At 41.3% G+C, this 15,032-nt stretch overlaps 1 protein-coding gene across 1 annotated transcript in view; it reads left to right on the top strand.

Moving 5' to 3' along the window:
- The window catches only part of col11a2 (collagen, type XI, alpha 2), a 47,429-nt gene that overhangs the window by 17,611 nt on the left and 14,786 nt on the right, over nt 1-15,032 (top strand). Inside the window, exons 4-18 of the mRNA XM_039605833.1 lie at nt 640-801; nt 2,964-3,174; nt 3,375-3,537; nt 3,684-3,806; nt 7,460-8,320; nt 9,573-9,692; nt 11,033-11,248; nt 12,164-12,217; nt 13,160-13,201; nt 13,304-13,366; nt 13,513-13,587; nt 13,951-14,037; nt 14,408-14,464; nt 14,567-14,620; nt 14,748-14,801. Coding sequence (XP_039461767.1) covers nt 640-801; nt 2,964-3,174; nt 3,375-3,537; nt 3,684-3,806; nt 7,460-8,320; nt 9,573-9,692; nt 11,033-11,248; nt 12,164-12,217; nt 13,160-13,201; nt 13,304-13,366; nt 13,513-13,587; nt 13,951-14,037; nt 14,408-14,464; nt 14,567-14,620; nt 14,748-14,801 — 2,342 coding nt within the window. The remainder of the gene's footprint in view (nt 1-639; nt 802-2,963; nt 3,175-3,374; nt 3,538-3,683; nt 3,807-7,459; nt 8,321-9,572; nt 9,693-11,032; nt 11,249-12,163; nt 12,218-13,159; nt 13,202-13,303; nt 13,367-13,512; nt 13,588-13,950; nt 14,038-14,407; nt 14,465-14,566; nt 14,621-14,747; nt 14,802-15,032) is intronic.

Raw genomic sequence — 15,032 nt, 5'->3', positions numbered from 1 at the left:
GGACGGCCGCCCGCTCGCTCTGACACAGGGCCTCCTTTCTTACATTAAACCTAAATGTACAGTGGCAGCCATTGTGGGCATCTGCTGGACCTGATCCTATATCACATTAGTGATTCGAGAACATTTGAGATTGACCTTTTTGATTCTCTGGGGAAAATTGCAAAGAATGACTGCAATGAAAAATAAAACTGCCCTTTTTTGTAAAATATTTGGCAATATTAAACAAGTCTTTTCAGTTATTTCTATACAGCTTACAGGTGGACAGCCTTCTAGAAAGCTATTAGAGAAAACAGCTGAACATACAGTTTGTAGGCCTGCTGTGGAGTAATCATTCAAGGTGTGAGGCTGTTTTTTCACCCTGTTTTAGTTGAATGCAAAAAAAAAAAACAAAACAGTTAAGTACTCTGTGCAGAAACAGCTGTAATTCAGATGTTATCTCTTTAGTTTCCATTGTTCTGAAAGCTCCACAGACCAGTTGTGTTAATGATGACTGTGTGTAAGGTGCTGATTTAGAGTAAATTTGCAGTATTTCTGGCAACTAAACAATCAGCTTTAAGATTTTACTTGTTTACTTAGTGAACATAACATCTTAAAAATAACCATAATGACTGTTTTCTTTGCTTGTTTCTTTGTCATTAGACCCGGTCGATGTGTTACGGGCTCTGCAGGTTCCCTCTCTCCCTGAGGGTGTGAAGAAGGTCCCTGGCTTCTGCACATCCCGTCGCTCCAGCAGCCCCGATCATGCTTTCCGCATCACCAAGAAGGCCCAGATCTCCGCCCCCACCAAGCAGCTCTTCTCAGGTAGGCCTCCGCCTGGCTGGGCGTCGAAGTGTTAGTCTTCAGACTGACTGCTTTGTAAAAAGCTTTTTTAACCTTTTTTTAAAAATTGACTTTACTTACTGAGGTGACTGACGTCTATAATATGATGTAAGATTAAAACGTCCTGACATTATCAGAGGTATTCGCTCAAACGTTTCTCAAGAAGAGCAAAGCAAAGCTGCAGAGTTCAGCTGTTCACAGGTGAATACACCTGATTTATCATCGATTTGGTTTACACAGCCAACTTACAGCCAAGTGTTTTACTTTGACACAACAATAGTTGCGTACAGTACAGTACTTTGGATAAGCCACCCCTCAGTTCATTGTTTTTTTCTTGAAAAATTGAAAATGGGTGCAGCAATTTATTAAGCCTGCAAACATGCATACTATGAATGAGTATATAAGGCAAAAGCAGCCTGAATATTTGGTATGATTATCATTATTCTTCAACACAGTCCAAACTCTTTTAATTTATTTAAGTAGTCTTTAGGAATACTTCTCCAGGCTTCTTGAAGGACATTCAGAGCTCTCCTTTTGCTCCATTCTCTGTTGCTCATGCTGCTTCTGTAATGTTGAGGTCTGTGTTTATTGTGTCCAGGCTTCACTGCTGCAGATAGTTTTCTTTAGACCTGTTACTTCCTTGTTTTTTAAGGATAAGGTGCACATCATGCAGTGATACGTTTTCAGAAAGCAGCTCTTTGGGAAACATCTTGTTGGCACAAAAATTCTATTTTATGTCAAACTCTGTTATCTTTGTCATTTTTTAATTTTTTTCAAATGGGAACAAATAAAGTTTTGGTGACAGGCTGGTGGTAACAAAGTGCCTGACAAAGGCGGTGTGTCATGTGTAAACACAGTACTGGTTTATCCCATGAGTTTGGTGCCTTTTATAGCCTCGAATGATTCACAGGTCAATTTAAAGTGGTTTAACAAACAAAAATATTCCTGTGAAAATGTTCAGGTACAAGGACTGAAAAGGAGATAAAAAGCAATGACTTTCAGAAATCGTGCAGAACTATTACTCAAGACTACTTTAAAAACAGAACAAATATGTCTCTTTGGCAACATGTAAAGAAATGAAGGGAGATTGTTGCACAGTGCTGCAGAACAACAGCTTTTATTGTGAGGCATTTAAGGAATCTTTAAAAGTATGAACATTATAATTATATGTCTAAAAAAGTTTTAGGCACTGAGTTAAATGTTGTGAAGAGACTTCTGTTTGTTTTTTGTAATTCCTCATAGATGCCATCCAAAGAGCTGAAGACTGAAACAAACCCAGTCTGAATGCAGGCAGAAAAAAAATGTGCCAGAAGTCTGATAGTGTAGAAAGTAATATGTACAAACATGTCATGAAGTTTTGCATATTATACCAGATCTGAGGTCAGAACAGCTTCTGTTGTAATAATTAAGTTTTCTAGCTTTATTTAGGGTTTATATATTGAATGTAGCTGCAGGCTATATCAATATTGCACAGTATTACTGCCACATAGCAGATCTTATCTTATTTTAACATTTAAGATTGTTTGGGGAAAATGAATTTAACATTTAAGGTAGTATTATTGAAACCTGTTCCATCTCACAGTGTAAAACTGGCTTTGCATTTAATATTTATCATGAATTCCAGACAGGAAACCTGTAATTAGGTCGGTATCTGTTTGCACTGAGCTGTGTGGAGCAGCTGAGCCCTCTGCGTGATGCTCGTGGATATAAAGTATAATTATGTGTTGCAGTGCAGGAGCTGAGTTAAACTATGTGGAAGACCCACAACAAATTAACTTTAGAAGCTGCCTGACACCCCGGAGTGAGGGCAGAAAGGAGACGGTAGCACTTATGTGGCTGTGAATAAATCCTCAAAAGTCAAAGCTGATGTTCAGCCTTCTTTCTCCAGCTGTCATTATGTGATACACCATCTATGCCAGCTCCACATGGGATCATAGTGTGACATTATGTAACCACTTCATGCTGACATGTGTATTTAATCACTTAAAGCTCTTCATTAGTGTTATTTTCACATTTCTACCACTTTCTACCTGTTTTTCCTTCCCAGGCTTTCTCCCTAACTGCTTCCTTCTTGTCATCTTTTCTCATCCACAAATATGGTTAACACTTCCCTCGCTCTCATCCTTTCATTTTCTCATCCTCAGGTCGTTTCCCGGAGAATTTCTCCGTCATGGCTCTGGTTAAAGCCCAGGCTGGTCTCCAGGCCTTCCTCCTCTCCATCTACAGCGAGCAGGGCGTCCAGCAGCTGGGTATCGAACTGGGACGTTCACCTGTTTTCCTCTACGAGGACCAGAGCGGCAAGCCAGCCCCCGAGGACTACCCACTCTTCAAAGGCGTCAACCTGGCTGATGGCAAGTCAGTAACCAGCAACAACAACCAGTTTGTGACCAGTTGAAATGACATGATTGTGGTGGTGTAGGTGTGAATGGGACCAGTGTTTGCTGGCTGTGTGGAAACTCTTTATAATTTTTTGTGGGGCTGCTGATGGCTGTTTGTTTAGGGCTGTTCTCACGTTGCTCATTGAATTGCCTGTGGTTCCTCCTCCTCGCCTGTAGGTGGCATCGCATTGCTTTCTCTGTTTCCAAGAAGAACGTGACACTGCTGCTGGACTGCAAGAAGAAGATGACCCGCCCTCTGCCCAGGGGCAACAAGGCAGTGGTTGACACCAATGGCATCACAGTGTTTGGAGCCCGCCTGCTGGACGAGGAGGTGTTCCAGGTGAGGAGCTCAATCAAGATAAACTGTGATGTTGGGGAAGGGAAGTTCTAGGGAAGTTTGAGCAGGAAAATCACACGTTTGTTTGTGTTTTGGTCACGTAAACACAGAAACAAGTTCTAATTATGTGTTTGTGTTTTCCTCCACAGGGAGACATCCAGCAGCTGCTGATTGCCTCCAACCCTCAAGCTGCTTATGACTTCTGTGAACACTACAGCCCAGACTGTGACTCCCCTCTGCCCAAAACCCAGGCTCAGGACCCCAACACATACGTGAGTAACACCACAACAGGACAAGTTCATACACAGACACCAACTGAGTGATCGAATATCTGAAAATCTTCCTACAGGAAACAATAACCTTTGTTAGAGTCATATTCTTGGTGTTTTTTTTACACAAAGTAAATATAAAGTAAGGCCCTGAGGAGCATCAGTTACAGCTCATTAACAAAACTCCGGGTTCGTCTGTAGCTCCGGTAAAAGATGCCCAAACAGAAACTCGGACTTTGTTTTGGATTTCTGTGACACTTCCTGGAGAAAGAAAAGTCACTGAATCCAGAGGATTTAAATAAAAAGTGTTTCTTTTAATTTTAATAGCTATTAAAAGATAAAAATCAGGAACAGGAGACTAACATCAGCTTTTTCCTCATCAGCCTGCCGAATGTCTACAATAAACTTTAAGCAGTCCATGAATATCACTGTGCAATATCCACCTTAAATGCAAAGTGCAGCAGTCAGAATATCTCTGTTATATCCATCAGTTCCACTGCCTACCTGTTAACATAGTTAATAATCCCAATGATAGAACTTTAACTATTTATTTATTGTTTTTAATTTATGATAAAATACAACAAATTGAAAACATCTCGAAATCAGAAAGAAATTTAAACAATACATTTTAAACGTCTTGGAAAAGGTTTTAAAATTCTAAAAAGTCTAATTGTCAAACTAAATGTACTAAAGTTCGTCTGTAAATGAAGTCCTCGGGTTCAGTTTGGGTCATCTGATGATGTCATCAAAGTGCTGCTCCCCCCTTTCTGTCTTCCTCATGCATCTTCATCATCAGCAACAGTTTGTATCCATCCGCTTTCCTCCTCACCTCCACAGTCTGTGTCTCCCATTTGGTGACGTAAAGCAGAGGCGTTGTCATCGTCCCACCCCAGAGCTGCGATTTTACATTTTTAACACTTTTATGATTTTTTTGCTGTTGACTTCTTAAAGCAGTGGAACACAGAAAGGTAGGGGAAAGAGGATGATACAGCAAACATCTGTGTCTTTTCCCATTTTTTATAGATAATGGGTTGAAAGAAAAGGACCTGTTAGAACATTAAATTATGTTAAATTCTGATTGGTTTTCAAGTATAAGAATTTGGCATCATGATGGCTTAAGGTGGAGCCTCTTTACTTACTGAGACTGGTTGTGCACGTTACATTAAGTATTATAGGCTTTGCAACTTACATTCATTATTTTCACTGTAAAACAAGCTGATATTTGTGAGCTGGCAGTGACTGCATCATCTGCATCCGTCCAAAGTACACAGACTTTGTTTTAGAAGTTTGTCTGATGTTAAATCAGAATAAATTATCGGTCACTTCAGAGCTCCAACACTCCCAAACCCTGTCATGTTGATGCTGTTGAGATGACTTTTTCTTTTTTGGATGAATATAAATCTCTGTGATTTTATTCATTGGCTTCTACTGTTGCTTTATTTTTTGCTGTTTTCTCATTCATCCAGATTCTTGTGTATCAACATATTTAAACACTTTTTGACACAGATTCTGATGAATGGGAAAAATCAAAGCTTTGTGTTTTCTCATCATCCCGTTTCCTGTCTCTACTGTTTACCATCCTCTCCCTCACCCCCTACCCCTCATTCTGCGTCACATACTCTTTATCTTAACCTTCATTTATCCCTACATGGCCTCTGAAACCCCTCTCAACCTCCCCGTGGAAATCTAAACTCCTCCTCATGCGTTCTTCCTCCTGCTTTCGTGTTCCTTCCTCTGTCTCAGTACTTTGATGAGGAGCAGGATGACCATGAATACCCCTATTATTATGAGGAAACAACAGGCATTCCCTCCTTTTTCGCGTCCCCCTCTCCCCAACCTGGGGCCCCCAACCAACAGGTAAAGAGGGAGCGAGAGCGAGGGAAAACACGAGCAGGGTTTGTGGAAGGGAGGGAGAATGAGAGGGAGAGAGAGGCATTTAAACCATAACTGGCTCATAATCCATCATGTATTTTCAGGTTTATAAGTGCTGGGATGTAATCTACATTTTTAGACATGATAAATTTTTTGTTGTATTTTTGTCTCTCTCTCTCTGCGCTCGTTACTCCACACCCCCTTTTTGTTTTATTACATCAGCTTCTCTCGTTAGTCCAGACTGAGCGCTAACATGTGATTACCTCCATCCCCATCACACAGGATTATTTATCATTTACATGTTGTCATATATGTTGTGTGTTCACATGTGGCCAGGTGGGGGCACTGGGGCAGTGAGGGTGCAGCTGTGTTGTTTTATTTTGGTTACAAATGATGTCAAACACCTTCAAAAGGAGATTTTTTAATGAATTGCTGTAAGATGAAGTTAATAGCCTCACAGGTTTGATAATCATATAAACTGGACTTTAAGAGAGCGTTAAGATATTTAAAATTCTTCTCTCTATTCTTTAGATTACAGTTATTACAGGTTAGATTACAGATGCAGTGGATTTCATGATGTTTGTCATGTTACCAGATACTAGGTGTGGTTTGCCATACATTGGGTAATCAGCTGGTAATCACAGCACAGCATCATTATTTCACTTACAGAAGCTTTCCTGTGATCGCTCACTACATGGAGTTTAATGACACACACACACACACACACACACACACACACACACACACACAGCATCTTTGATGTCCTGTTACTGTTTTGCATGATTACTTCGTTGTCTGGGAGGATGTTACCGCATGCACCTACTGTACTTCTGCACCACCAGTTTCTACATCAATAATGTGCACCTCATCCTTCTGTTACGAGAATGTCAGTGCACGTGATTGTGTTAGTAAATGCATTCATGGTTGTTCCCCTGACCTTTGTGAGGAGGGTATATTCCCCTGTTTTCTCTTCATAACGTATTTTTGTAGGCGATTGTTTGTGAATACAGTTTTGATTTGCATGTATTTTATTGTAGCAGCATGGTGGTAAGAGTCATTGATCTACACAACTTTACACTTTGTGGTTTTATGTGACTAACACGCATTTGCATGCCAGACTGCCGTCCCTGCATCTTCTTTTGCATGATTAAACTGCAGCAACCTTCTCTTACAGTTTGCTTGGTGCATTAATCACAACACAGCAGGTTTGGTATCAGCATTGTGTATGTTTGTGTGTGTGTGTACCTGTGTGTGTGTTTGTGTGTACCTGTGTGTACCTGTGTGTGTATCTGTGAGTGTTTTGCAGCCAGCTTTACCTGCCCGATCACGCTCTCAGTGCCTCTGCCAAACCACAGCCTCAGTTCTTATTAGCACAAAGATGCTGCTTTGTTATTTAGTATTGGGAATGGCATTATTGGAGAGATCAGCAAAAACAAACACAAATAAATTGGTTCATAGACATGAAATATTTCATATTGTTTGGCTAGCTTGGTGTAAATTCCGATTTAATGCTTAAGTGGTGTCAGTGTACTTCTGTGCTGTATCCAGTAATGCCTGTACAGTCTCAGTAAATCATCCGAGCCTTAGCCATCTTTATGTCGATGTTTCTCAAAACATGCGTTCTTGTCTTTCTCTCTCCTTCTGTCATCCCTTGTTTGTGCTTTTCACCCCCCTCCCCATCTCCGTGTATCTTTGTCATCTTCTACTCTCTCTCATTGTCTTTGTCCATATTCACGTTTACATACAAAATAACATCTCAACCAAACAATAATCACGGCTATTAGAAGAAGGCAGTCACTGAAAAAGCAGCATCTGCTAAACCCACACTTGTAAAAACCAAGCCCACTCCAGCTAAGCCCGTCAAGTCTGGATCATATAAACTCGTCATCAAGCCGCCTATCCCCACCAAAGCTTCCAAGTCCTCCAAAGCAAAGCCCACTGCAGCAGATGTCCTCCTGTCTAAAATCAAACCAACCAAATCTAAGCCCACAGCTGCCCCAGCAAAGAATGGCAACGGTAAAACTGGCGCTGTGAAGAAAGCAAATGGTAATGCAAAAGCTACAACTGGAGCCAAACCAACACCTCAGGTCAAAGTAAATGGAAATGGCAATGGCAAGGTTGTAGCTGAGAAGAAAGCTCCTGTTACCTCGAAGGCTAACAGCAATGGAAAAGCCACAACAGAGAAGAAAGCCAATGGAAACGGCAAAACGGCCACTGATGTTAAAGCAAAAGGTAACGGCAATGGTGGGGCTAAGGCTAATGGCAACCACAAAACTACAACAAAAATTCAAACAACTGTGGTCAAAGCCACCAAGGCTCCTAAACCCACCAAAGCATCAAAACCAGGACCTACAAAATCTGCAGCCACTAAAGCTCCAAAAGTAAAAACCCAAAGCAAGACAGACGGTAAAGCCGTGACCAAAGTGCCCCCGGTGAGCAAACGGTTGAATAACTTCGTCAGGGATTCCCCCCCGACGAAGTCAGTTGCAACATCTGCCCCAGTCCGACCGACTCCACCCAGACCCACAAGAGTCAACAAAGTACCGGATATAAAATCGCTCCACAAACCTTTCCCACCGTTTGGCAACACAGCGCTGAGTGGAACTGGAGTCCCACCGAAGAAAGTTACCAACCGTTATCAGCAGGTACAGCAGGAGGCCGATGTTTGGGTTGGAACAGCCCGAGTCGTATGTCCCATCTTTCCTCTTTTCCAGATCTTTCCATCATCCAGGATCTGCAGCAAAAGTTTTTATGAAACCTTTTTTTTTCCTGCTTTCTTTGATGAATTCTTTGACCTTTCAGTAATTTTGATGCAAATCCTCGATGATGCAAAATCTGGCCTTCAGAATGGAAGCTGGTTCATACCAAGCTGTCTGTTCATATATCATATGATCTCCATGATCACGCCAACTTCCACATATGATATGGTACAGCGGTGCAAAGTGAAGCATGGCTAATCGAACGGTTTCACTGTTCTTTACTTCACTCCTACCTTCAAGCTGCTGAAACTGGATGTCAGAACATAAACGCACTCCAGCCCTCTGTTTCTTTCTTTCTGGGGAAACCTTTAACATACCGGTCTATTGAATGAGCATGGACTGCTATGGCACATAAATGCAACACATACTATCATATTTGACACACTTGCAACACATCAGACCTCCCTGTCACTCTGTCCTCTCTATGTTTTGGTTGTTTTTTGCGTACCTGTGTTTTCTCCCTGATCTCCGTCTCCCTGTCTGCTGTCATATTTTGTATCTCATGTGAGTAAAGCAGCTTCACAGAACTTTCCATCATGCTTTGCTTAAAATCTGAATTTCAGTAAATGTTCATCGAGGTGGAGACACGTGAGGTGCATGCTCTGGAAAGCAGTGATCGACTTCACTGAATCGTGTTCTGTGAGGCTGTTAAATGGGGTTGTTTCACTGTTGTCTCATCCTGAGGTGAAACTAGTTCATCCCAGAGCATCATGTTATGATGTTTTCACCTGATGGGATGGCTAGAAGCTCTCAGTTCTACCACCAATACGAGCATATTTCACCCTTTCTTAAATCTTGGCTTGTGTGCTTTAAAAAGCGAAAATGGTTCAGCAAAGAAATGAAAAGAAATCTCACCACAGTTATCTCAATGACTCTCTAAATCTTGCGTAAGGCATCATTTATAGTCACTGAGATTCTGAAACGACCTGAAATTTCTTTTCAAAAACGGTTCTTTAAACTTTAAAGATGTGAGTTGCAGCTAAAAAGCTCTTTGCCTTTGCCAACCACAGTTTCATGTCTCATTTCTTCTTTTAACTCATCATGAACCAGAAGCAGACTTTGAACTAACCACACTCTCTCAATCGAATTTGCTTACTTCCTCCCTGCTCCCCCACTTCCTGTCCACTTGACCAATTAGGATGTAGACACTGAATATTCTGAGGCTGGCCACACCCCTACAGAGACTGATTATTACTATGAGGAGACCTTCACACAGCCAGAGGGTGAGGTGGTTGGACAAGAAGAAAACGCTGTACAGGTAAAAAGAAGATGACACACTTATCAGAAACACACATCAAGTCAAGCTAGAGTCCACAGAACAGCTTAAACTTGACATATGAATTAGAAATATACAAACAGCAAAGCTGAAAATAAACACACAGAGACAAACAGAAGACGAGTGGTTTTAATAAAACCTCCCTGAGGATGATGTGATTCCTGTGTGGTGGTGAGCCCAGTCTTTGTAGTGTAACAAAGTAGTTTAAGCTCTTTGTCTCTCCGTTTACTTTTCTAACCACTCATCACTGTTTTGTTGGCATCGATGTCACGTGACAAGACATGAGAAAAACCTCTTTCAAAACAGGATGCACCGCAATCATCTGAGTGTACCATCGGATGTTTTTACGTGGTTCCCGTTTTTCCTAACAGCAAGAGTCCCGTTTTGTTCTCATCTCGAGATCCATCATTGTCGTTATCTCGACATAAGAACAAACATCTTGTGAAAACAGGATCCACATAAGAATATTTGATATGCGCTTTCAGCCACAGCAAAAAAAGAGATGAATTAAATGCATTCTTGTTTGAGAGAAAATCTAACTGTACTAAAGATATAGTCTAGATGATTTGCAAATTCATCACATTTTTGATTTTGTTTTGTTTTCCAGTTTTGATTTTTGCCACATTTTCTTTTCAGAATATGATTTAGAAACCAAATATCGACATTATTCATAATTATCAGGGAGTGTGTGTCAGATATATTAATGCAATGTGGATTTTTTATATTAGAAAACTGTGCAGTGGATTCACTGGATTCTTGTTTGTTATTAAACTTACATGGTAAGTAAAAAAAAGAAATAACATAGTTTTTGCTTTGCGTAGCAGCTCGTTTTCACAAAGTCTTTAACATCAGTTCTGTGTGTGCACGTGCAGACATCACCATTAAAAGAGTGTTTTTCCTTCTCAAACTTTTACAGTTGTGAGAACATATTTGATTACAGGTCATCACGAGGACTGATGTTGAAAAGCTTTGGTGAAATCATTCCAGAATAAACTAAACTTTAGATGATTAATGGAAGATTTAGAGTTTCCAGGATAAACCTGATCGTCTGTAGCCTGTACAGTCTGTTGTGTTCTCTCCCTCTGTGACTGTTTATTTATAAAAGGTAAGACTCACTTCTTTCTGTATGCTCCTCTTCCACCACTCCCTTCCTCTCATTCTTTATTTCAATTCCACCCTGAACATTTCCCCGTCCTGCACACCTCTCCCTCTTTCTTTGACTATTCTCCTCGTTCTTTCTGCACCTTTTCTTTTCCTTTGCTTGAATCATTCTCTCGTGCCCCTCCGTCCATCCCGCTGTGGCTACGATAAACTCGTCACAGCCTCAGGTGGAACCAGCACTGGTGGGAGAAGAGGTAGACGCCGCCAAGGCGGGTGGTACTGGAGAAGAGCTCTTCACCGAGGAGTATGAGACTGGGGACGTGGGCCTCAAGGAGTACGACTATAACTACAGGGACTACAATGAACCATCACCAGAGGCTGCAGAGGTTGATGGCAACATTGGCCCCGCCCTGTCCGCTGTGACAGACGAGGGAGGCGTAAGTCGCTTTGCTTCAGAGGCAGAAACACAAAAAACATTTCAACCAGCTCTACAAAGTCTCGTGAAATTGCATTCGGTGTCCCGTCACGTGACTTGTTTGAGTTTGCACTGCAGAGAGAGATCTGCATGCCTTCTGTTTACTCACCTCTTACATTAATTCACCTTCTGATTTCTGGGAGCTAATTTGAACACAAACACTGAACCCTGCTTTGAGAACTGGCACAGAGATGGTCCTCAAACATGGAGTTAAAAAGGAGTTTAGAAACCTCAGCTATCCAGACTGGATACATGAACCATCAGTGACCAAACTGGGAATTCAGAGTGGACGACATTCATGTAAAATTTGTTCACAGTCTCAGTTTTATAGCCTGCAAACTCAGTCAGTCACAGAGAAACGGACAGTGAATGCATTTCAGGACAAAGTCATCACAGCAGTGGTTGAAATGGGTTTGATTTTATAGTGTGTGTAGTGAGTCTAACAGTAACTTATACTGTCACATATGCTCCATAAAGAGGCATTCAGAGGGGATCTTTTGCCCTGAATGTCGTTTATCTGAGTGTATGTCTTTGTATTTTGGTGCTAAGCTCAGAGGATTCTGTATCTGTGCATAAATAAGTCTGTAAGTCACGGACCGACAGTTTGGAGAGCTGCTGAATCAATGGTATTTGGATACAAGCTTACACTTTTATCCAAGCAGAGCAGGTTTTCATTTCATTTTACTCTGTTTTCAACTCTAGTATGATAATGTTTGATATATGCTGTCGCTGTCATCTGTGTCAGTGCATGCAGTCAAAACACTGAAATCTGCTTTCAGTGACTTTGTGCACACTTTTTCTGTCCTGTGTGTGTGTGTGTGTGTGTGTGTGTGTGTGTGTGTGTACTTGTTATTGACTGCATGTGTGTTTTCCTCAGGCTGCTGTTAGAGGCCAGAAAGGAGAGAAAGGCGAGCCCGCTGTCTTGGAGCCTGTGAGTCAGTTCAACAGTTTTACCTGATCAGGTGTTTTTGTTTTTGTTTATTTTAGTTTTACCAGAAGCTACAGGGAATTGCACTGGCAACCTTCCCATGACTATCCTGTTCTTCACAGTAATCCAAGACATATACTCACCAATTATTTCATTAGGAGCTGCTTGTTAGAGTCAGTTTGGAGTGCCTTAATTCTTTAGATTCATCAAGGTGCTGGAAACATTCCTCAGAGACTCTGGTGATGATAGCATCACACAGCTGCTGCAGATGTGCACATCTGTAATGCACATCCTATGTGCTCTGTTGGACTGAAGTCTGGTGGCTGTGGAGGTCATGTGAATACAGTAAACTCACTGTCTTATCCAAAAAAAAAAGTTTGAGGAAATCTGAGCTCTGTGGTTCATTTTCCTGCATGCTCATCAGATCAGGCAACATTTTTCCAGTTGTCCAGTTTTGATTGTAGCCTCAGTTTCCTGTTCTAAGCTCACAGGAGCGGCACCTGGTCTGCTCATCTGTTCAAGGTTCAGTTTGCATTCAGTGATGATTTGGTTGTAACTGGTGATTAATTGAGTTTTCTGTGCCTGCTGTCAGTTTGAAGCAGTCCTTATCCTCTGACTTCTGACATCAGTGAGACATTTTCTCCCAGAGAACTGCTGCTCACTGGATATTTTCTCTTTTTCAGACCACTGATTAGATGTTTGTGTTAACAAGCAGCTGAACCAGTGTACCTAACAAAGTGGCCAGTTAACCTTGTAGTCATACACATTTACAAAGATGTTTGTGCAGCTGGAGTTTGGGAGGCCAGTTAAGAAAACATTCTGAAGTGTTGCTCATTCCAGATTAGAGGATTAATGGAGTAGACATTAAGAGGACGTCTGATGGTAGAAGTTTGTGTACAGATGTGTCTGTCTGTCTTTTTATTTACTTTATTTTGGATTTTGCAGGGAATGCTGATTGAAGGACCTCCAGGACCTGAGGGACCTGCTGTAAGTTAATATTATTTCCAAATCCATATTTTTCTCCATCTTAAAAAATAAATCCTCACTTTCTGTCAACAAATATTTGAACTCTTCATTTTTATCTGGCAGGGCCCCACTGGACCCCCTGGATCCTCTGGACCTCCTGGTTCTGCCGGTGACCCCGGAGAGAGGGTGAGTATTTTTCCTTTATCTGAAGGTTTGTAGGCATGGATCTGAATCTGTGTGTTACACATGTGCTTTACAAAAGAAGCGGAATTAATTATGTTTTTAAATTCTTATACTGGCCGACTCACCGTTGCCCCTCTGATGTCCTGCAGGGCCCTCCTGGTAGGCCTGGTCTTCCTGGAGCTGATGGAGTTCCTGGACCTCCTGGAACTTCACTCATGCTGCCTGTGAGTCACCTTTAACCTTTCAGCCTTTACTGATTATGGAAACTATCAGAATAGCTATAAATATGAGTCATATTTGGGCAAATGTTTTGTTTATACCAGATCTGAATGTGTTTTAACTCTTTACTGTCCGTGTTAGGGGTCAGGGGTCAGTGTTGGTTTTTCTATAAGCATCGAGATTTGGGTCTTTCAAAGTTAATTAGTTCAGGTTTTCCTCATTGAACACAGCTGCAGTCTACAGGAATGCTCTCAGATGTTGAGTTGTTTGTGTATTCAAAAGATTATTCCTTGTTTTTTATATATATGTTACAGTAATTCTGTGTCACTGATCAGATCTGAGTCTGAATGTTTGTTCTGTGTTTGCAGTTCCGCTTCGGGCAGAGTGGAGGAGACAAGGGGCCGGTCGTTTCTGCGCAGGAGGCTCAGGCTGCAGCCATCTTATCCCAAGCCAGGGTCAGATATGACTCTTTATTTCACATTTCAGCTTTTCTATCTATGAGTGGATTACTGATGCTTTGTTTCTGCCCAGTATTGTCACCTTTTGTGAAAGACATTGTTTCTAATTTATTATTAAAATTGCACTTTGTTGATTATTTCTTTTTTTCTATTTATGTAATGAAAACTCAGAATCAAAATAAGACTTTAATGTGGTCAGTAAGAGATGATGTGTTATAAAAACACAAATATAACAGAAAACCCATGAACAGGACAGCAGGTATCCTGTGAACATTAAGACGATGATCTTATCCAGGGAACATAAATCAATATGCAAACAGAGTTTCTTCCTGAATCACTGCTATAAGCAGCTGTCATGTTTCTGTAGATGGCTCTGAAGGGGCCTCCTGGACCAATGGGATTCACCGGACGCCCTGGACCCCTGGTATGCTACCTTTCATTTGGATCATAATAATCGGTCTGTTCTCTAAGTGTATATGACATCATCATTAATAAAATGAGACTGAGACGATTGAGTCTCTTTCAGGGAAGTCCAGGAAGTCCTGGTTTGAAGGGAGAGCTTGGAGACCCCGGTCCTCAGGTAAATCACACCAGCTGTGTGTAAAATTATTAATGCAGTGACTTTATTATTATTATTATTCCTGTATTGTGTCTGTGAGATCACAGTTATAACTGGCACTTCTGACGGGCCTCTGGTTTATTTTCAGGGTCCCAGGGGACCCCACGGTTTGATGGGCCCTCCAGGCAAAGCAGGAAGAAGAGTGAGTATGAACAGCTGACATTTTTATTAAGATGTGTGTATCACTTGTCGTTGTATTTTTTTGTTTTTTTAAGTTTTATGAGAGTAGGTGTCGTTTCAGGCCTGCTGCTTCTAAAGATGGAAGCAGCAGGCCTGAAGCTCTGAAGTTAAGGCTGTCACCAGAAAGTTTTAGTCCAGAAAGTTTTGCATTTGTCCATCCAGATATTCACCTGTGGTCCTCTTTAAGCTGTCT

The sequence above is a fragment of the Oreochromis aureus genome, linkage group 22 (assembly GCF_013358895.1).
Source record: "Oreochromis aureus strain Israel breed Guangdong linkage group 22, ZZ_aureus, whole genome shotgun sequence".
Lineage (NCBI taxonomy): Eukaryota > Metazoa > Chordata > Actinopteri > Cichliformes > Cichlidae > Oreochromis > Oreochromis aureus.
This window is presented reverse-complemented; position numbering and strand designations above follow the sequence as displayed.